At 56.9% G+C, this 21,024-nt stretch overlaps 1 protein-coding gene across 18 annotated transcripts in view; it reads right to left on the bottom strand.

Annotated features, from left to right (window-relative positions):
- The window catches only part of EPB41L1 (erythrocyte membrane protein band 4.1 like 1), a 72,091-nt gene that overhangs the window by 8,014 nt on the left and 43,053 nt on the right, over nt 1-21,024 (bottom strand). For 8 of the 18 annotated variants that reach the window (XM_030009156.2, XM_030009158.2, XM_030009162.2 and 5 more), the window contains 16 exons: nt 19,795-19,899; nt 19,675-19,717; nt 18,918-18,993; nt 18,389-18,607; nt 18,196-18,283; nt 17,718-17,870; nt 16,833-16,930; nt 16,508-16,683; nt 15,957-16,105; nt 15,340-15,375; nt 13,148-13,339; nt 11,727-11,825; nt 4,050-6,752; nt 3,385-3,492; nt 1,744-2,142; nt 226-336 (listed from right to left, as the gene is read on the bottom strand). In XM_030009156.2, coding sequence (XP_029865016.1) covers nt 226-336; nt 1,744-2,142; nt 3,385-3,492; nt 4,050-6,752; nt 11,727-11,825; nt 13,148-13,339; nt 15,340-15,375; nt 15,957-16,105; nt 16,508-16,683; nt 16,833-16,930; nt 17,718-17,870; nt 18,196-18,283; nt 18,389-18,607; nt 18,918-18,993; nt 19,675-19,717; nt 19,795-19,899 — 4,755 coding nt within the window. The remainder of the gene's footprint in view (nt 1-225; nt 337-1,743; nt 2,143-3,384; nt 3,493-4,049; nt 6,753-11,726; nt 11,826-13,147; nt 13,340-15,339; nt 15,376-15,956; nt 16,106-16,507; nt 16,684-16,832; nt 16,931-17,717; nt 17,871-18,195; nt 18,284-18,388; nt 18,608-18,917; nt 18,994-19,674; nt 19,718-19,794; nt 19,900-21,024) is intronic. The other 10 variants (XM_030009160.2, XM_030009165.2, XM_030009164.2 and 7 more) reach the window with 10 other exon arrangements.

Genomic DNA, 21,024 nt, shown 5'->3' with positions numbered 1-21,024 from the left:
GTGGCATGGCAGATGGGGCCAGGGATGCACACAGAATATCTCTGGGTGGGTTTTAGTTTGATGTTTTGGGGAGTCCAGCAAGACAAGGGTGAGCAGAGGCCCCCGACCACCCCACTCGGACACCTGCCATCCCAGTGCTGCTGCCCGGGGACAGGTTTTGCTGGACTGAGACTTGGCAGAGCCATCAGGGACCAGGACCACAGGAGGACGGAGCCACCACATCACCTGGGCTGTGTCTGTGGTGCCGATGTGGTGGAAAGCAGAGCCATCTGCTTCAGGCTTCTTCATGCCCAGCCCCAGACCGACGGTCACAGCATCCATTTTTGGGGCTGATGACTGCAGAAGAAACACAGCAAGTCAGGCACTGGGGCATGATGCCAACAGCCCTGAGTGCTCCTCGTGCACCAGCCCCCACAAGCAGAACATCCCTGCCCCACTCCTCTGCAAGTGCCACACACGTATGACATCCTGCAAGCATCATGCTGAGTCCTACCTGGGCAAAGAGCAGAGGCCAGGCTCCTGCCCTGGGCAGACAGCCACCATGCAAAGTGCCCTGTGTGACAGACATACCCCAAATCAGACCTGATGCTCTGTCCCTGGGGTTTTCAGAGACTTTTTGGATAGATTTATAGACACTGTGGGTTAGGTTAAACTGGTCTTCAGAAGGTGGGTGAGACCCACCAAACCCATTTCACTTGTGCCCCGCAGCAGGTTTATGACCTGCACCAGCTCCCAGAGGCTGTGTTTACACCCAGGGTATCAGAAACTTGGGGGAATGGAGACAGGTTCCCAGCACTCCCCACCAAGGGCTGCTGCACAGGGGATGCTTAGCCAGCACTCAGCATTCCTGAGCCAAAAGCCTCCCCTGCCCACTGCCGGCCATGGGGCAGTGTGGAGCTGATGACCCATGACCACGGCCCCACTGTGACCCTGGAGCCCACGGCATCAGATGCTCTGCACAAGGGTTTCCAGGCTGGCTCAGAGAAAGCTCCCTTTAATTCTGCAGCTTTTTCCTGGCTCCAGGTCTGGACTCACCCTGGCAGCTCCATGCAGCATTGGGGACTTACCTGCCAGGGCTGGAGGGCTGCCCCAGCGCTGACCGGGCAGGAGATGGCCCTGGCCCAGAACAGAGGCAAGGCTATGTTTTGTCCGAGCTGGGGCTGGCTCTATTGTCCTCTCCCTGTGGTGTACACTCAAATTCCACATGCATGCTGCATGCAGTTTTCTTAGCCCGTTATGATTGCTCCCAGCACAGGAGTGACCCTCCACGAGCTTTGGAGCGCTCCCACAAGCTACTCAATAAATCCCTCCCAGCCCCAGCATGACCAGAGAGGTTAGTTGGCAGCACATTTCTCTTCACTACACAAACTGGTCACTGACTTCATGCAAAACACAAGGACAGAGCCGTTGGTTAGTGACACGTGCCCTTCCCAGCTGCTGACATGCTGCAGTGGTGTGAGGGACAGGGTAGGCAGCCAAACGTGGGGGATTAAGAGATGACAATGACTTCTCCTGGTTAGCAGATGCACAAAACACACAACAGAGCCATGCAACACAGACGACAGCGTGCATCGGGGGAAAACAGCTACACCGGACAGGAACCTGGGGATGTTTGAAAGCTAGCATGCTCTTCCAAACCAGTGTGGGAGTGCACACCAGCACGGCAATACCAGGCACCAGGACAAGGAACATGGAGGCACGATGGCACTGAGACAGTCTCAGTGGAATGGCGTCCCTGTGTACCTCTAGCTGGGAGACATCTGGGCTGGGCTGGGAGACCTTCTCTCCACCTTTGACATCCTCTTCCGGCCCAGGAACTACTTTGTCAGTGTGCTGGAAGGAAACCAGGCCTTCGTCTTCCGTTTCACTCTTGTCCTTGTCCAGCTCAGGCAGGCTCCGGGAGATGTCTTCAAAGGCTGTGCCGTGGAAGTCACCGATCACTGTGAAGTCCACCTCTGCTTCCAGGCTGGAGGTTGAACTGACCGTGATGCTGGAGCACTTGCGCTCGATGGCCAGGTGGTTGTCCTTCAAAAAGACCGAGTCCTTCTCCTGGTCCTGCTCCTCATCGCCAGTGTCACTCTCGGGAGCCCTGTGCCGAGGCGGCTTAGCTTTCTCCTCAATGCCCTCCCTCAAGCCCGCTCTCTGAATGAGACACAATGGCGGAGAGAGACGGAGACAGTGAGCACCATGTGGCATGGCAGCACTGGCAGTGCCGACGGGGGAGAGGGGAGGAGGAGGAGGAGAAAGAAGGCTGCAGCAAACATCACAGAGTCGAGTCAAACACAACTCAAGCATGGAGACTGAAACCTTTCTGACAGCAGCGACTTTGCAGGGGTGGGGTGGGGGGAGAAGGGTTATTCAATCTGATTTTGCCAAAAGTCTATCGGTAATTAGTCATCTCAAAAAAGGGTAAGTCACACAGAAAAGCTTGGCCAGCTTGGAGGCACGTCAGTGCACCCAGTGGAAGCAGATGTATGTGAAACAACAGGTCTGTTAAGACACATTCAGAAACAGCTCAGACGCCAGTGCTATCGTATGTCAGTAAGGTTGGGCACTCAAAAAAAAACCAAAGGGAAAGAAAGAGAGAAGAGTTTCAAAGAAAAGGGCCCCAGCAGCCACACACGGTGAAGGAGAAGCAAAGGAGTGTGCCAATTCCACTGAGCATCTCTGTGGGCCCTGCAGAGCATCACCCCAGGGGGGGAGGACCAGCCCCGCCGGTGCTGCCCACCAGCCACGTACACCGGGGCAGCTGCCTGCACTGGGGGGGGGGTAAATCTGCCCCACCAACACAACGGTCCCCCTCCAGAGACCTCACACAGCCAGGGGTGAGTCTTAGGGATGACCTGGTTAAGTGTTTGGTCAGTGTAACTGACAGCACGATCAGAGCCAGGGGATGCCCTCCCTCCGTTAGCTCTTCTCCAGACATGGACATACCTCTCAACTCCACCATCAGAGGGTACATTTCTCCTCACCATGCTTTGCCACGATGCCATGGGAAATCTAGACCCATTGCTGGACTTTGCGTCTCGCTCTAGGCAGTTCTCCCTTAGGAAGAGCTCTAAGCCCACTGATGCCAGAGAAAACCCACCTCCTGGACTCTGGTCCAAGCATTTGCAGCCAGATCCATCCCCGCAATGGGCCAGGCTGTGCCGGCACAACCTTCCCTTGGCACTGCTGGGAGGTTGAGAGGTATGACAAATGGGGTGTCAAACAAACTCAAGAGGAACACACCTGCATACATGTTTCCGTGTGTGTGTGTATATGTATAAATATATACATAACAGCTCTGCAATGGGGAGAGGAGCTGGAAGCACACAGCCCTCAGCTGGTTAAGGTGAGCTTTGATACTACGGTAAGAAGCAGTTAGTAAAACAGCACTGAGACCTGGAAGACCACTGGAACAGCAGTCTTTACATTCTCTTCTTTCAGGCTGGATTTTACTGACGGGTCAGATAAATCCTTTTCTTCCCCACTTGGTTCCTGAGATTTGCTCTGGATTAGAGAAAATGGTTAGTTGTAAGGAAATGAACTCTACAGGAGCTCATCTAGCACTTAAAAGAGCGAAGAAAGCTATTTCATCATCCAGCCACCAGCTTGCTGAAGACAGGGGAGGGTGGGTAAGGCCGGCGAGCTAAGCAAGAAGGGATATCAACGTAAGAAATGCAAGGGTGAAGCTGGAAGCGTGGGCACGCTGCTGCTACGTGTGTGTGCGTGTCCGTGACAGTCGCAGCTCCTTCAGCCACCCCCCCGTCTCCCTTTCTTGCTCCTGGTCATGAAGCTGGGGTGCCCACTCTCGGGTTTAGCGAGCGGCATTCTCCAGGGAGCCAAAATGTCGGGGGGGGTCACAAAACAGAAGCTGATGAACCAACTGGCCAGCAGGTCTGCATTCAGCAAATAAGCCTGACCACACACACATACATAAAAGGACAGGGGATGCAAAGCGACTGCTGTCAGTCAATGGATGTGTGAGGAGCCACTGAACATGGTAATAAAGAGCCACACAACATGCGCATGAACTTTCCATCCGGACAGTTCATTGGAAGAGTTACCACGGCTTCTGCCAGTGTGAGTTCGCAGCCAGAGTCGGGGGAGGCCAGGTCAGCACTAGCCAGGTCAGCACTGTCTTCTCCTTCGTGCTCCAGGACAATAGAAACATCTTTCTTCAGAGAGAGAGGCTGGGAGGTGTCTCCTGAACCAGCTCCTTGCCCAAGGGCCAAGGAGCCTGCACTGGACGCAGGTCCCACCGGAGTGACTAGCATCACCAGCGGTGAGGCAAGGCCTGTGTTCAAAAGCATGTCCTGTGCCAGACCCATCTTCCCCTTTGCTTTTGCTGATGTCTCAGCTTCAGGCACACGCTCTTGTCCCTCCTGGGCTGCCCTTCGCTCTGCTTCACTTTGCTCGAACATCTTAATCTTAGAGGCCACTGAGGTTTTCCTGTAGCTCTCACTGTCCTGCCAGCTACCTGGGGCCACAGTGACATCTCCATGCTCCTGGGACACAGCTCCTGTCCTCCCAGCCACAAACATCAACGACTCAGACTCTGTTTGATGTGTCCCACTGCTCGCTTGCTGCTCTTCTCTGCCTTCATAGATCAAGGTAGAGAGCCGGTATGTTTTGCTTCCTTGACACAATCCTGCTACAGTGGAGTGGGAGTGCAGAACATCAGCAGCTTCTTTGGGACGAGACTTATCCTGCGGTGGCTGCCCTGGAGCAAGGTCACTGTCCCTGGTGGTTTCTCCTACTGCAGGGCTCCTGCCCTGCAGATCTTGTCCCACATTAAACTCCAAGTCCCAAGGTGGCTCCTGCACTTTGGGATCTGTAGTGTGGAGCAGCCCTTCAGCCATGGGACCCTCTTGGGGCAGGTCTCTTATTATGGCCTCAATCTGTTGTTTTGGTTCTTCTGCCTTGGGAGGCAGCTCTTCCATGCAAGGGCTTTTGTCATCGGATAATTCTTCCATCCCACAGCCTTCATCTCTGGTCAGCTTCCCTGATGTGGGCCCTATGTCCTGGGAGAGCTCTTTTATCACGGGCTTCTCCTGAAGTGGCTCTTCCGTGGCAGGGATTTTGCTCTGGGTTGCCTTCGCTGTGACAGGGCCCATGTCCTGGGCCACCTCCCCTGTGGCCGGGTCTCTGACCTGGATCGGCTCTGCTGCAGCGCCTGTGTTTTCGGGTGGTCCTCCCGCAACAGGACTTGCACCTTGGTGTGGTTTACATGTAGCAAAGCCCATGTCTTGGGGTTGTTCTTCAGATTCAGGACTGGCGCCACTGGGTATTGCCACCTCTGCTACAGGGCTCATGTCCTTGGGTGCTCCTTTGCCTACTACAGGGTTTGCTTCCTTGCTTTCCACCTCTGCTGAGAGATTCACAATCTTGGGTAGGCCCATACCTCTTACAGGGCTGGTGCCCTGGGACAGGTCTCTGCCCTCAGGCTCAGTGCCTGAGACTGGCTCTGCAGGGACAGGGCTGGATTGCTGGGGAAAGGGTGTAGGGGCAGGAGTGCTGGGTTCATCCCCCTCCGACCCCATGGTGGTGGGAGGGTGACCCTGCCGAGGCACAACTGATGGAGGTGACTTGGTCTCTATCTCTTCCATCTGAAGAACCACTCTGGCACTTCCTTCCTTGTCGCTGTCTGCTCCAATCCTTCCTGAGAGCCCCTCCACTGCCATGCAGATGTCCGGGCTCTGTACTGGGCTCCCTTTGTGCTCCTCAGCCCTGCGGCCATCCCCTGCCAGGCCACACAGCTTCAAGCCTCCCACTGGGCTTTGCAGATCTGTTTCCTCTTGTCCCACCTCTCGGGAACATGGCAGGGCTTCACCTCCCTCAGGTGCTTCGCAGCCTGTCAGCCCAGCAGATGCTTTCTCTTGCTGTAGAGGCAGCCCTTCCTCCTGCCCCAAGGTAGGACGTTCCACCAGGCTGGTCCCATCACAGCCTGTCCCCGGCTGCTCCAGTGCTTCAGCAGATTTTCCAGACAATGCCCTGTGCTGCTGGCTTGCTGAGGAAGAGGGTTGGAAACCTTCTGCCACAGGTGCCGTGTGCCCAGATCCCTCCCTGGATGTGTTCTCAGTGGCTTCTGGTCTCTCCTCCAAGCCAGTCTCTGAGAGCAGGTGTGTTTTACTGTCTTTCTCCTCTCCCTCTGGGTCTCCTAAGTAAATGATCCTCTGGGTTGCAGAAGTGTCTGAGCTCTCATCACTAGCCTTCACTTTAATTTTAATGAGCTCTGTGGCTGTGGCCAGCACTCTGGCCTCCTGCTTCCTGGAGGCTGCAGAAGCACGCTCCTTGGAGACCACCTCGCTTTCTCCCTGGGGAGGCTCTGGCCCCAAAATTTTGGCCCTCTGCCTCTCTTCAGGCTGCTGACATGGCTTGGGCAGACCTGGCTCACTGGTGGTTGCTTCCTCGCCCTCCTCCTGGGGCTCCTCTGCACTCTCAGCTGACACGTGCTCTGCCTCCTGGCTGGGCTCCCCCCTGGCTTCCTTCTCATCAATCTCATCCTCCCAGACAGACTCAAAATCCTCTGGACTAGCGATCATTTTTGCTCTTGTCCGGGTATCCAGGGATGCATCTGCTGGCTCTTCCTGGCCTGCCACTTCCTTGGCTTTCCCTACTGCCATCTCCACTTTCGATACGCTCGCACTCATTTTCACCTCTGAGGTACCTGCATGTGCTTCTTCTTTCTTGACTCCCAGAGCTTTCTTTAGAGCTACCGCTTCCAGCCTAGGAGTTTCTCTCTCTATAAATACCCAATGCTCCGAGCCCTGCATTGCAATTGGAGCAAGAAGAGTTAGCATCAAACATACTTTACCTAACTGCTGATGACTGCTGTCATGAGTAACAGAAAGCTGATCTGCCTCGGACAGGGCTGACTAACTTATTATTATTATTCATGCAAGAGTTGAGGCAGGGTCTATACAGAGAGCCTGGCAACTTGCTGATGGACAGAATAAGGGGGCTGATGCCATGACAGGGACTGAGCTCCTCTAGCCTCTCCAGGGACCATGTTTTGCTCTGGGCCATGGCTCATTGACATACCTGCAGTATCTGCAGCTTTGTTGGAAGTACAGAAGTGGGAGCAATGCTCCCAGCAGACACATTAACAGCCATCAGGGCATCTCTCATGAGGCAGGGGAACACAGCTGGTTAAACCCAACTGGGACCATCTGACTCCTGGTTTTAGCTGGCTCTAGCAATCTCCATGAGCAAAGGGTGAGATTTCATTGTAGGCAATGGTGTTTTGAGTAGCTTCACTCTCAGCTTCATCCACATGCCCTAAGACTATGTCAGACTGCCAGGAACATAAGCAGGAAAAGAAACCACCTTTAGGCATCAGAAAGGCCCTTTCCCCTTCCTACCAGATGCTGCAGCTCAGATTCACTCCAAAGTCCATCCTTTCTTTCCAGCTCTCCAGGGAAATCTCATCAGAAGCAATTATTTAGCAGAGGTTTCTAGCAATGCTGAAACCAAGCAGTTCAGAAAATGTAACCTGTAAAAGGTTACCTGTGAAATGTAAAAGAATACCACAGGCTTGGCCACTGAGACAGCTACGGGTACTGCAGCAAGGACCAAGCAAAGGTTGTGGAGCATCCTGCAGCAAGGACACAGTGGGTGTGTGATATACCACACAGTATATCTGTGCTGCTGTGCAGGGGAGGATGCTAGATTACTGTTACTACGTACACTTTGTACATTCACATGTTTGTCCTGCAAGAAAGCTAAAGACTTCACAAGTGTCAAGAACAAAGCACTGCTAAAATTCAACCGCTTCTGGAACAGAAGGTAGAAAGAGAAGACAGCAGCAGGAAAACATTTGCACTGACGAGGAAGCCCAGCAGCATCCCCAGCCATCCTACTGTAGGCAGCACATGCATGAAGGGCATTGCCGTGGGCATCGGGCATGGTCCTGTGGAGTTCACCATGGGGCTGGCTCTGCCCATGACACAGGCTGCCTGGGCACCTGCCTGCAGGCAGAGCCAGCATCACTTCTGCAGGCTGGGCAAGACTGACCCTCTGTGGCACCAGGATGCACTCCAGCCCCAGTGACTGGGAAGACTGGCTGCCCGCTCCCCGCTCAAACTAGGAAAAATAATCCATGAAAACATGAGTCATGCCCCACCCAGGGATGTCTGGGTGAACATCTGGAGCAGTTGCACTCAAAATGGAAAACCTGATAAGTGATATTGAATAAGGGCAGAAAGGGGGGCAGAGGGAAGCAGAGCAAGAGGGAAGGGAAAAGAAGGTGAGATTAGAGGAGAGAGAGAAAGGATGAAAACCAATTACTAGTGGAAGGGCTTCCACAAGGAGGGGAATCAGAAATTGGTGAAAGCCCCTGGCAGAAAAATGTCACCTCCCAGCTCCTGCCTTCTTTACCAGGTGCCAAAGAAAGCAAAGCTCCCTAGGCACAGTGCCCCAGGCCTTGCCCTGGCAGCACCCAGGAAAGCAGCAGACCTCATGCCTGCTGCCTTGCCCCTGGCTCTGGCAAAAGTGTGGCTGCCCCCCGAAAATCCCCGAGGAGTGCCAGCAGGGCTGTGCCTGGCGAGGAGGCACCCCAGGGGCTGTGTGCAGGTATGGCCTGCCGCCGGGCCCCTGCGGGAACACGGAGCCACCTGAGGGCAGAAGTGGGTGCGGGCTCTTCACGCTGTGAGGGCAGCTGCCAGGATGGCACACATGCATTGCAAGCCATGCCACACACATGGCAGTAAGGGCACCCTCCTCCACAGATGGAAGACAGATCCTTCCTTGCCAGGGACTCTGCTATGGCATCTGCACCCTGCCACAGCCAGGCAGCCCTCTGTACCTGCGCTGGAGGAGCCAGGTCTTCAGGAGACCTGTCCCATGCCAGCTCCCTACAGCATCGCTTGCACAAGCCTCTCCAATATCCCTTTACCCTGTGCTCCCAAGCACCGTCTGCTCTCCAGGTGCCTTCCTCCACACTTGCCTCCAATGCAGGTTTTATTTCTTCCTAGTCCATGGAAATTGCAACAGAGGCAGTCAGTGACTGCCAGGAGCTCCAGGTTGCACCTGTCTTTCACAGTTGGGTTTGACCCATGAAAGCAACATTATCACTAACTCAGCGGCTGCACTGGGTGTGCTGGGAAGCCCAGGGTGGTCTCTGGCATTCCCTCAACACCAGTCTTCCCGTTCAGTAGCGATGCTTGTGGGCGATTCAACCAGAAGACTGCTTACTTTCCTGAGGGTACAGCAGCTTATCTTCTGCTCCTGCAGTGCGGTCTCATCACTAAACCCTTTCTGCAGACAAGGCAAGGAGGGACAGGTTGTGAGCACATGTACAAATCTCTTCAGCAAAGCCTTCTCGTCCCCCTTCTCTGGCTGCAAATCAGAGTCCTTTGGAGGAAACCTTCCCTGGACAAAGATGATGAGTTTCTTCAGGCTCCTTCTCTGAGCTAAGGCTTGAGACAGATGTTGTAGATCAAAAAGCCTTAAGACAAGTCTTCTGAAGCCTGGAACAATGTGTTCATCCATGGCAGCACCTCTTAACCAGTAAAGAAAACCCAAAAGCTCCAGATTTATTTCCAAACCAGCTTCCTTCTCAAACTTCGTTGGGATGAGCACAGCCCACTCCAAGGGAAGAGCCAACTACTGTGGTGTGATCTGAACTCTGCTCCAGAGGGCTCAATGCCAGCTCTGGCCACAGCTCTGATTCCACAGCTCATGGCAGCCCTTGTGTATCCAGAGCTTGAGGACTCTTGGGGATGTTCGGAACAAATATCTGGATACTTGAGTATGTCCTCCAGGAAAGAAGAGAACTTCTGGAGCTTTGGAAGTCAGTAGGCTGGCAGGACAGAGTGTGTGCCAAGGCAGGAGCTGAGTCTAAGAAGTGATGATGCTGGGAAGGATCTGTCCACACAGCAACCTTAACTTCCCAGTGGATAATTTACTTTCACACTTCCTGCCCCCGCCAAATGCATCTGCTCTGGGAACAGGAGCATTTGGGAAGGCCATTCTCACTGTGGCCTACACATCACAAGAGAAAGCAAGCTGATGGAAAGGAAAGAAACAACAGCATGGAGCAGAGACAGCCTTCTGCCCCTACCAACAAGGCCCAAAACTTGGACAGAGCCCAGGGGAGGCAGGAGGCTTCTCCCTTTGCCGTCTTTCTTTGCTCCTGAGGGAGACCCAGCTCACCTGAGAGGACAGCACGAGCCTCATGACAAGGAGGGGAGCATGAATCTGAGACATTGAGATACTGGGTTGCTTTGTCACCCAAAGCTGAAGAGACTCCCAGCACCTCCCAGCCCAGCATTCTGGTCCTCCAGGAGTGAGGACTGAGGGATGGAGGGGAGGGTGGAGACGCATATAGCTGGGGATGACAGATAATCCAGCCTCAGCACCAAGTGACTTTCTGGCTGAGTGTGATGAGAGCTCCAAGCTCCACAGATGTGCTGTCCTCATGTCATCACCCTCTTGGGGCCACAAATTCCTCATGGCAACCACATGCCAGGAGAGGACAAATTCTTACATATCAGGTGCTGAGTCTCAGCCACTAATGCCTGGGGAGAAATCACCAGTGAGGCCACCTCAGCACCTGCACCCCAGCGCAGCCCTGGCACCCCAAGGGTCTCCGGAGGGTGGAGGGGAAGACCCTCTGAATCAAGAGATGTGTGCGCACCTCACTTCTGCCATTTCTGTCCACCAGCTCTAAATACTGGCATGTAGCGGGTCCCAGCGTGGACCAGAAGATGCTGCTGCAGAGCCCAAGCTTCACTGAAGATGCCTGTACCCTTGTTGAAGCCCAAGGCTGTGCCCAAGCCCTCACTCACACCCAGACTGCCTCCTGGGGATGCGTGCTCCAGCTGGCCCAGATTCAGGCTCCAGCTGTGCTGGTAGAGCACAGCCCACCGACACTGGCAGCTTCTGCGCTAAAGGAGCAAGAGCGCGACCAGCCTCACCCCTGCCCCTGCCTTGTCTGCTCCCCTGCCCGATGCTGCTCCTACTCCGCTGTCTTCCCTGGGGGTCCTCAGGCAGGATGTGCACCCCAGCACCACTGGGCAGCACACTGCAGCATGGCTGGGTCCAGCCACACCAGAATCAAGTCTCAAAGACCAGTTTTCTTCTGCTCAGTGGTATGTTCTCTTGGCTGTCCTGGGAAACAACCACCATCACGTGAGATAAAACCTGCATGCAAGCAGTGCTGAGAGCCCACATTCCTCACCTGTGGGTACTGCACAAGGACATCAAAGGCAGCATGACCCTGCTTTGCACAGGCATAGTTCAACATTTCTGATGCCTCCAGATATGCCCTATTTCAGGGTGCCTGGGGAACTGTAACTGTAGCCAAAGTGAAAGGAAAGCACGAGGGATTGCTAAAGACAGCTTCTAGCTGCCTGCCTGCTTGCACCTGGAGTGGACACCCGCAGAGTGCCTGTGACATAGAGTCAGCACTGCCTCAGGACCCCCAGCACTGGTCTCCAGCATGGCCCCCTCACCCAGAGCACAGCCAGCCCTGGGGGTGCACAGCAGGGCTCCACTGGAAGGTCTCTCCCAGGACCCTGTCTCACAGCCCAGAAGAAACAGTCAGGGGAACAGATTTCACCAACAGCCCTGTCCTGGCAAGGGATCCTGCCCATCACTGGAGAGGGGAGCCACATGGAGGGGCCAGCAAATGGCTCAAGCTCTGCTCAGAGGGCAGAAGCCATCTCGGCAGGCTGGAGAGCCCCACGGTGGGGGCAAACTGTGAGAGCGAGGGGTGGGGAGAGAAGGAGGATGGTGACAACCTCAGGAGAGGAGACAAGGCTTTTCTGCGTGAAAGACTCCATGCTTAGGGAAGCTCCGTGCTCAGATGTAAAATCGTCTGGGGTGTCCTCTTCCATCGTCTGTGCCAGCATGGAAACCCCAGCACCCATGGGGAAAGAGAGAGAGAGACAGACAGAAAGACAGAGAGAGAGAGAGAGCACATGAGAAGGAATGAAGGAACAAATGGTGGGTAGGTGGGTGGATGGGTAGATGGATGGATGAACAGAGGTCACAGCTATGCCAGCTCTAGATGCTCCATTTACATCTCTGCACTTTATATATTTGCTTGTAAAAGTGATGTGGGGTGAAGTCCCTCCTTCCTCTTCCCAGCTCAGTGCTTTGATGAGGGGCTGTGAGCTCACCTCTGCCCGGGTCACCCTGCAGCCCCGGGTCTCTGGTCAGTGCTGGGGACCAACAGGCGCATGTGCACATCACAAATCCCCCACAGAGAGCCATTGGCCCAGCTGCCCCGCAGCACCCCATGCCCTCCTCGCAGCCCAGCCCCATATCCTCACTTGCTCTGCAAGACTGTCCTGGGACGGAGCCAGGGCAAAATGGGCCCTGCATGTGGCGTCCACCCTGCCTGGAGCCATGCCCACCGGAGCAGGCACAGGACTGGCTCCAGAGCCCCCATGGGGGAGAGAACACTGCAGAGGGGAGAGCAAGCAGGGAGGGTCCCTGGCAGGGAGAGGGCTTCCAGGCTGGCAACCAGGAACCCAGCACCACAGAGCACCCAGCTGTGCCACATCTGCACCCCTCACGCAGCACCAGGGGCTCTGCATGCCCTGGCAGCGCCAATTCCAACTCTCCAGGAGCCTTCCTTTCACACTTGCGGTCCCACTGCAGAGCCAGCAGGCAAAATGCCAGGAGAGGAGGACGTGCGTGCAGGATGCCAGTGCGGCACCGCTCACCCCTCTTCCTACTCCCACCACCAGGTCCCACCTGCTGAGAGCACCGTGGGGCACCTTTGCGCACGTGCCTGGTCCTGCTCTGCTGAGGACACCCCTTGGGCAAGAGCTGCACTGGGCACTGCCACGCAGCAGCCCTGCTGGTACGAGGGGTGAGGAAAGCCCCATCTCATGGACCAACAAAGCCACAGCCCAACTCTCAGGTACCCCCAAAACACAGCCCTCCAGAGAAGGATGAGAAGTTCAACCCCATGCAGTGCCTGGGCACAAGGGGAGATCACTACCAACAGTGTGAAAATGGTTAGCTCGTTACAAAACTTAAGAGACAATGGCCTGGCCAAAGGTCCCCTTCCTCCATCCCGTGTCCCCACCACGTAATTTCCACCATGCTCCCCCAGGGTAGTGCAGGAGGCAGAGACCCAGAGCCCAACAGGTGAGGAACATTTCCCCATGAACAACCTGATCCCCTCCATAAGAGAAGCAGTGGAACAAACCTCGCTGGCCTTTTCTGGGGTTCCCTTTGGTGTTTCATCCTCATGCTTGGGTGAGGAAGAGGCTGGTGAGGAAGGCAGCCTCCTGTCCCGGTCCCTGTGAACCAGCTTGCTGTTGGGCTCCTTCAGGGTCCGTTTCAGCTCATTGATGCTGGCCTGATGCTTCAGCAAAACATCTTCTGGCTTGTCTAAAAACTTGGGGAAGGAGAGAGGAAGGTAACTATGATTAAAGCACGAGCCAAGGCAAAAGAGATGATCAGGGACACTGGGAGGATTTGCTTCACACTGGGCTTGACTTTAGGGTCTCAAGAGCCAAATGAACAGCGTGTCAGAGCACCCTGGTCTGCAGTTCTCACTAAGACCATTGCAGGAAGCAGCAAAAAGGCAGCATGTGGCCAAACGCACGTGGCAGGCTTCCCTCCATGAAGGGCAAAGCATGCCCCTTTGGCATCTCCAGCACAGCCTGTTGAGGACAAGCTAAACCACCTGGAGGGAGAGAGTGGGCTCTCCCTTGGGATCAGAAAGGGATAGGGCTTTATTGGAAATACCAGCAGCCTCCTCTGCTGCTCTCTCTTGCCAGGCACAAAGGGAGCCTGGGCCTCTGTCCCAGCAGGGCAGGAAACTGGTGTTTCCAATGGAGCTCCTTCAAAGTGGGCTTCTGCCAAAGGGCAGGAGGTCAAGGGCTGGTCAGAGATGTCCAGCATGGATCCAAGCCTGGATCACCATGGACCAGCCTGGGCCCAACGGCAGCCTGGGGTGGGGTCTGGCCTGCTGAGGAGAGAGGACAGCTCAGAGCGCTCAAGTGCAAGGTGGGGTTTAGGCGTTAGAGCATCATTTTGTGACGGTACAGGTACCAGGGTGGCTCCCCTCATCCTGCCGCAGAGGTGGGCAAACTGGCTCAGAGCAAGAGCAAGAACTCTGGCTTCTGCTTCAAACCTAAGCTCAAACCTCTTTTGAGGTTCGAAAGGAGTCACCTAAAATACCTCCCAGGTATTTCTCCTCAGCGACAACCCAGAGACCCAAAAGAGTCCCACAAAAAACCCTACCAAATTTTCCAGATCCTGAAGGCTCAGTGTAACTCATGAAAAAACTCCTCCCGTGGATCCGCATGTCTGAGCCGTGGAGAAGTGCTTCATGGTTTGCCCACCTCTGGGCTCGGGGTGTGCTGGGGGCCAGGTCAGCAGCACATGCACATGCAGTGGGGCAAGCAATGAGGCGGGCAGGGGAGGGACCGGGACCAGTGCCCACCGCCCCAGCGGGGTCTGCCCTGTGTTGCCGAGTGGGACGGTGAGGGCTGTGTGGTGCCAGCACAGCAAACCCCATTGTCTGGCCGTGTTTGCCCCCATTGACAGCTCCAGCGAGGACCTACGTCCCGCTGCGAGCAGAGGGGAAAGCCCCAGGGAGCAGCAGTGGATTTTAGGCTGGGATGAATTGTTCCCAATGGGGGGGCCACTGCAGACACAGGATTTTGTGCAGGGGATGGCAGAGCCTCCCTCTTCTCTGCGACAGCCCCCTCTCAGGCTGGGCAGATGCAGGCAGCTGCCCTCTGGCACAGGGGGTGGGTGCCAGTGCCTGCCCCCACAGGCAGCTGTGCAAGCGCTGAAGGCAGCCCAAGACTTATTTGCCCCCAGCAGGGTTGGACGGCAGCTGCAGCACTGCGAGGAGCTCCAGCCTGGCTCTCTGCGGAGAGGAGCCACGCTGCGGGAGCAGGGGGCCTGCAGGAGAGCAGAGCCGCTGGGCAGGGCAGGTGACGGAGGCAGTTCAGGTTAGGCAAAAGCAGAGCACGGGTCGGGGCGCCAGCGGGAGCGATGGGACCAGCCTGTACAGGTGAGCTAGGGACGCAGGGCTGGACGGAGAGTAGACACGAGGCGAGGACATGGCGGAGTCAGTAACACGAGCAGAAGCCAGGTCTTCCCAACGGGCCAAGGACTCGGCGTGAGGGCCCGGCCGTTGCACCTTGGGAGGGCTCTTGCTCACACGTATGATTAGGACTACCTTACTTAGTGGGATAGAAGATGCCGTGCGCACGCTAGGGCAGATCCCCAGCTGTCTGCTCATTGGGCTTCTCTAGTATCCAACCCCCCGTCCCGGTGCATCTTGTATTCCAGTAAATAGGGTGACACACAGTGTTGCTTTGGAAAGGATGGACAATATGATGCACCAATGAGGACCAAGATACTCCAGAGAGAGAATACCTCCTGCTTGTGCCTGGGGGTTGTTTCGTGCTCCGGCTGGCAGCAAAGAGAGGGTTAAAAGTAACCAGCAGGGTCAGTCGAGGGAACTTGTCACAAACATCACAGTTAAGATGGTGGGCTGGTAGGGCACAGAAGGACTGGACCCCCCCTCCCCTCGCAGAGTGGGGCTGAAATGGGCTGGGGTGTCCCTGGGCCAGCCCAGGGGCCGGGACAGGGAGTGGGTGGGCTGTGCCTGGGCAGTGGCAGGCATGAGTGGGCACCGGTGTGCCTGGCCTGTCCCCATCCCCATCCCTGTCCTGGAGCAGAGCTGTTCCCAGGTCCAGCCCTGCCTGGGGACAAGCCTTGAGACCACCTGGTGGGTGCTGGAGAATCAGAGTTGAGCCAAGCCCCTGTGACAACCCCATTTCCACCAGTGAGGCCAAGAGCCATGTCCCAAGGGTCCCACCAGCCTGCGGCACAGCTGGCAGAGAAAGGGCTGCAAGGGACCATGCCCCGAGGTGACCCTTCCTGCCTGCAGCCCAGCCCTGCTGTCTGTGCCCGGTCCCCTGCCTGCCCTCTCCAGGTGTGAGCCAGCCTACCCCTCCACCCCCACCCTCCTCTGCCTGCTTTGTCTGTACCTTCAGCTCCTTTATTTTCGTTGGGGTGGTCAGCTCCTCATCCTCTGTCTCAGACCGTCTCCTGCTGCAAAACTCACCGTCCTCATCTCGCTTCTCGCCCTCTGCCCCGGCGTCGTGGTTTTCGCTGACAGAGGCTGGGCGCGAGAACTCTGCCCGTGGGGGAGAGCCCGGGTCACCCCGGCCCTGCCACCCCCAGCCCCCCCAGCCCCAGACCCCCAGCCCCTGCCCCACACCCTGCCAGCTCAGACCTGGAGGCTGAGGAGCTGCTTCCTGGTGGCCCCAGGGGTCCCAGAGCACAGGGAGACGGGGGAGCCCTGTCCCCACGCTGCCCAACCCCAGCCCTGCCATGTCCCCCTGCTCATGCGCAGTCTGAGCTATCACTTGGGGTGGGGACAGACCCTCTGCCATGGAGATGCAGTTGGGGACAGCCTCCAGAAGGAAGCCCGATGGCTGCTGTAGCCCTGCCAAGTTCGCAGAGATGAGCCGAACAGCATTCCCCTCGCTCCCGCCAGCGGACCAATCTCCCTCCCCCTCCCCAATTTGGGGCATACCTCCGTCAAGGCTGCGAGACATGGTGTACCGTTTGCTTGAGGAGCGCTCGAAGAAGGGAGCCGGGCGGTCGATGAGGGCGCTGGCCTGCCGTGTCTGCGCCTGCGTCCGCCCGCTGTAGCGAAACTTGGAGCCCATCACCAGGAAGCCCTTGGGGGGTGGCTCCGGGGACACCAGCCTAGGGGTGAGAGAGGTAGAGTGCTGTCAGCAAGCCCCAGCCGTGCCCCCCCGGCATTGTCCCCCATGTGTACCCACTGCGGAAGAGGCAGGAGCATGTCTGCCTCCAAGAAGGGAGGCCTGGAGAAGGTCTGGAGAAGGTCTCCTCACCTGAAGAAGGTGTGATGCTCTATGCAGACCTTCCAAAGACGCTTGGCGGAGCGATGGTTAGGCAGCTTGAAGCCAATGGTGCTCTCAAACTGTTCGTACTTGGGGGAGACAGAGACACGCTGTTACAGTCAGATCCTGCCCTAGAGGACATGATGGGATGGGACCTGCCTTGCCACGGTGCCCAGGTTCCCCTGGCAGGAGCCATCACAATGCAAAAAAAGTCTTCTTCAATGCAGTGCTGGAAAGGTCCATCCCCAGCCCCACTGGGTGATGGGATCATGCCCCCACACTTTTAGCCTAAGCACTTTCCTCAACTGTAAATGGCTTTTCAGTACAAGATAAATTCCCTAAGGAAACAAAAACCTTTTACAGCTCGTTTTGGCAAGAGGGCATCACTCCATTTTAGATGCACTGTCCTTGCCCTCCTGCCTGCTGGAAAACGGGGGTGGAAATGCATTCTCCCATCAGTGCACATAAAAGTGAAAAGAGTGAAAATAAAGTCAGAAAACAAACGAAAAAGCCTCCTGATGTTTTTTTTGTGAAGCATGGAAGACACATCAAAAATGGCCCTCAACCCCCCTTTCTGGGCAACCTCCCTGCGCCAGTGGGGTCATGGCATCTGGCTAGTGGGGGAAGGAGCCTGGCGTGCCCTCAGCCTGCTGAAGTCACTTTGCCAGTGAGAAAATGAGAGCACGAACAAGAAAGCACTTGCTGAAAGCCTCCGTATGCCACAGGAGATGCGCTCTCTTGGCCAGTGTGGTCATTAACTTGGGACCCTTGGGGCAGAGGCTGGAGCCAGGTGACGACTTCCCTGCCAGGCAGCCCCAGTCCAGCAGAGCAGGCACCCTGCCGTGCCCTGAGGCCGCACTGGCGCATGGCACCCACCTCACCCGGGCGGATCTTGATGTAGAAGTTGCTCCTCTTGTAGGAAATTTTGAGGATCTTGGGCCAGGCGAAGCGGTTGATCCTCAGCCGGTCCCTGTAGATGAGGAGGCCGTTGGCGCAGACGCCCAGCATGATGTCAATGCCCTCCGAGTCCTGGAGGAGGCAAGAGGGACAGAAGGAGACTGCTCAGCTGCCCAGAAAGAACCAGTCCAGCCAGCAGTGCCATGCTCCCTCCTGCTCGGTGCTCTGCTATGGGGGACCAGCTGACAGAGATGTCACTGAATCACAGACTGGTTGAGGTCGGATCTCTGAAGGTCCTCTGGTCCAACACAGGGCCACCCAGAGCTGGCTGCCAAGGACCATGTCCTTGTTGAATCTTCATTGTGGGAGGAAGGGGCTGGGCAGGGAAGGGTGTGCAGGCAGCAGGGCAGGATGGGGTGGCACTGCGCATCGCTCTGGCAGCCCCACGGCCCCGTACCTTGGCGTGGTGCAGGTCCACCCCATACATGGAGAGCTTCTTGGCGTTCTCCAGGAAGTGGATCTCCGCTTCCCCGGGGGTCATTCCCCTGCAGGGAGACAGAGAGGGGGACACATGGCCGGGCATCCCATTGGGTGTGGGCCAGCTGTCTGGTGCCTTCCTCGCCACCAGCCTGTCCTCTCCTGGGGCTCACCGGTAGGTCTTGTGCAACTCCATGATGCGCTCCTCCAGCTCCCGTGTCTGGTTGGGGGCGAAGCGGAGCTCGCTGACGTAGTTGCCCATGTGTTCCTCGGCATCGTAGTCACCCAGCTCAGCCTGCACGGCGTAGGAGCCCAGCAGGGCATGCGTGACAAAGGAGCAAGGCAGGCGCCCCGTGATGATGTCCGCACGGAGCTGCAGGCACAAGTAGTATCTGCAGGAGGGGGCAGAGGGTGAGAGCGGGGTGGAGGCGCGTGCCCTCCAGAGCAGGCTGGGCCTCCCCGGGAAGCGGTAGCGTGCACCCCCACCTTGCACTGCTCTCTGTGGGGGCCGCCACCTCCCACAGCCACCTTCCTGGCCCCACTCTGCATGCCTTAGACATGCCACATGCAGCGGGAGGGCAGTGAGCCCCCAGACATCCTCCAGCTGCCCACGTCCTGCCTGAGCCCCGTCCCTCCACACGCTCCCAGCCGATCCCCTGGGAGCAGCCCCGGCAGCTGTGCCCATGGAGAGGTGGTCCTCACCTTGTGATGTCCTCCGTGAGCTGGGCAGGGTCTGGAGGGTAAAACTTCACAGTGAAGGCGAAGTTCCAGGGCCCACCTAGGGAGGGGAGAGAGCAGTAAGGGCAGCATCCACGCTGGCTGCATGCAGGCGTGCAGGAGCATCCAGGCATCCACTCAGGGTCTCACTACTCTCCCCAAGCCCAGCACAGGGCAGGGACAAGGGGGCTCCAGAAGCTGCTGCGACAACAGCCATCGGGACACCAGCATGATTTGGTTAATTCTCCCCAAACCCCTGGGGAGAGAAAAGCATCACAACTTCAGAGGCCATCAGCTCAGCGTGACTACCATCACAGCAAAAGCCTCAAATGTCCCAGAAGGTGATACCTTGGGCAACAGCCCTTCTGCTGCCCCAGCAAGGCAACATCATGGGCAAAGGCACCCCAGGACCTGTCCCAGCAAGCCCCCCACTCTTCTTCCCATCCCTGTCCTCCCTGCTCAGGGCAGGTGGGGATGGCGCTCAGAGAGGGACCAGGTCTCAGCCAGCTCTCTGGTGGCACAGACGGGGTCCTTTGCCCCCCACGCCTGTTATGATAGGAGGAGCAATGGATAACAGGCAGCCGAACAAGCAACAGCATCACTGTCCCCAGGCCAGCTGCCAAAGGTCCCCTCCAGGGCAGGTGGGGAGGGGAACCACTGGAGGACAGCCACAGCCGAGCCATCCAGCAGCCCCGCAGGATGCACCAGGGCTGGGAAGGATGGACCTTCCCCGGGCACTTACTGCGAATCTGCTTCTTGATCTCCTTGGAGGGGTCCAGCCAGTTCTGCAACAAGGAGACAGCAGGTCAGGGGGGCCCCCCACCATGGAGGGGACGGCCACAGAGGGACCCCCTGTGCTCACCTTCTGGCTGTCTGAGTCACAGAAGGTGAGGCCGAAGTAGTCCTTCTCCAGGAGGTTGAGATGCTCGCACACCATGTCAAAGAGGACCTGGCCTCGGGCGTGTTTCTGTCAGAGACATGGAGAGACTGATGGTGAGTCGGCTCCCTTGTGCTCCTGGAGATCCGGCAGGTGCAGGCAGCACCTGCTGGGTGCAGGCAGGGAGCACTGGGGAGGGTCAAGGGCAGCCCTGGCCCTCCAAGTGACCACCAAAAGGTGCTGGGCTGCCTTTGAGAGCAGCCCCCTCACCCAGCAGCACCACTCTGGGGACACGCAGGCAGAGGCATGGTCAAGCCCAGCCAGTGCGGTGCAGGCAGCAGGTCCCATGGGCCAGGGAGGACCCAGTGCCCACCCAGCTCATCCCCCATCACACCAGAAGAGTGATGCCAAACCAGAGAGGGGTCCAGCCAGCCCAGGCACCTCCACTCCAGACCAGCCAAACTGGGACAAATACGCCGCAGAGCTTGTGACAGCCAGCGCTGCCCATGGGACAAGCTCCTTCCCAACACCCTCCCTGCTGGTGCTGGTGGCAGCTGGGTCCCGAAGCATGACATGACAAATGAGAGCCATGAAGAGCCCAAGCCATGCACAGGGATGGAGGGCACCCTCGTTATCTGGTCCTTTGAGTTCCCCTGAATTTCCCTTCATTACTGGTGGCAGTGAGGCCCAGGCTTGCTCATGGAGATGGAAGAACAACCTCTCCCATGTGTGTTTCTCCCCTATTTACAGCCTTCCAGCCTGGCAGCTTCTGTCTCTCCTCTCCAAGGCATCCATTCATTGGAGCACCTTCATAACACGCACCAGGGACAGCAGCCCAGGGCACCAAGCAGCACAGCCCCAGTGGCTCGCTGCCCCCAACTGCAACCCTGGGCTCCTCCTGCCCTGAAAAGCTTTTCCGGCAGTTGCAGTCACCCTTCCTGGGTCTCCTCCCTCCTGCTGACCTGGGTTTGGAAAGCAGGGGCTCACCCATGGCATGTGCCAGAGTATTACACTGAATGGTTTGACTCCCCTTTTTGATTTTTACTGAATTAGGCCTTAATTAAGTACGTGGGCAAGGCACAACTATTCCCACAGGGCCTGTGAGAAAGAAAGAAGAAATGCAGCACCAGCCTTTCTACACTAAACCCTCTCCCCTATGCCCCAGGTGGCTTTTTTACAGAGCAGCAGCTCTCTAAAAGTCGACCCCATTCTTTA

This window comes from Aquila chrysaetos, chromosome 3, assembly GCF_900496995.4.
Source record: "Aquila chrysaetos chrysaetos chromosome 3, bAquChr1.4, whole genome shotgun sequence".
NCBI classification, from domain to species: Eukaryota; Metazoa; Chordata; class Aves; order Accipitriformes; family Accipitridae; genus Aquila; species Aquila chrysaetos.
This window is presented reverse-complemented; position numbering and strand designations above follow the sequence as displayed.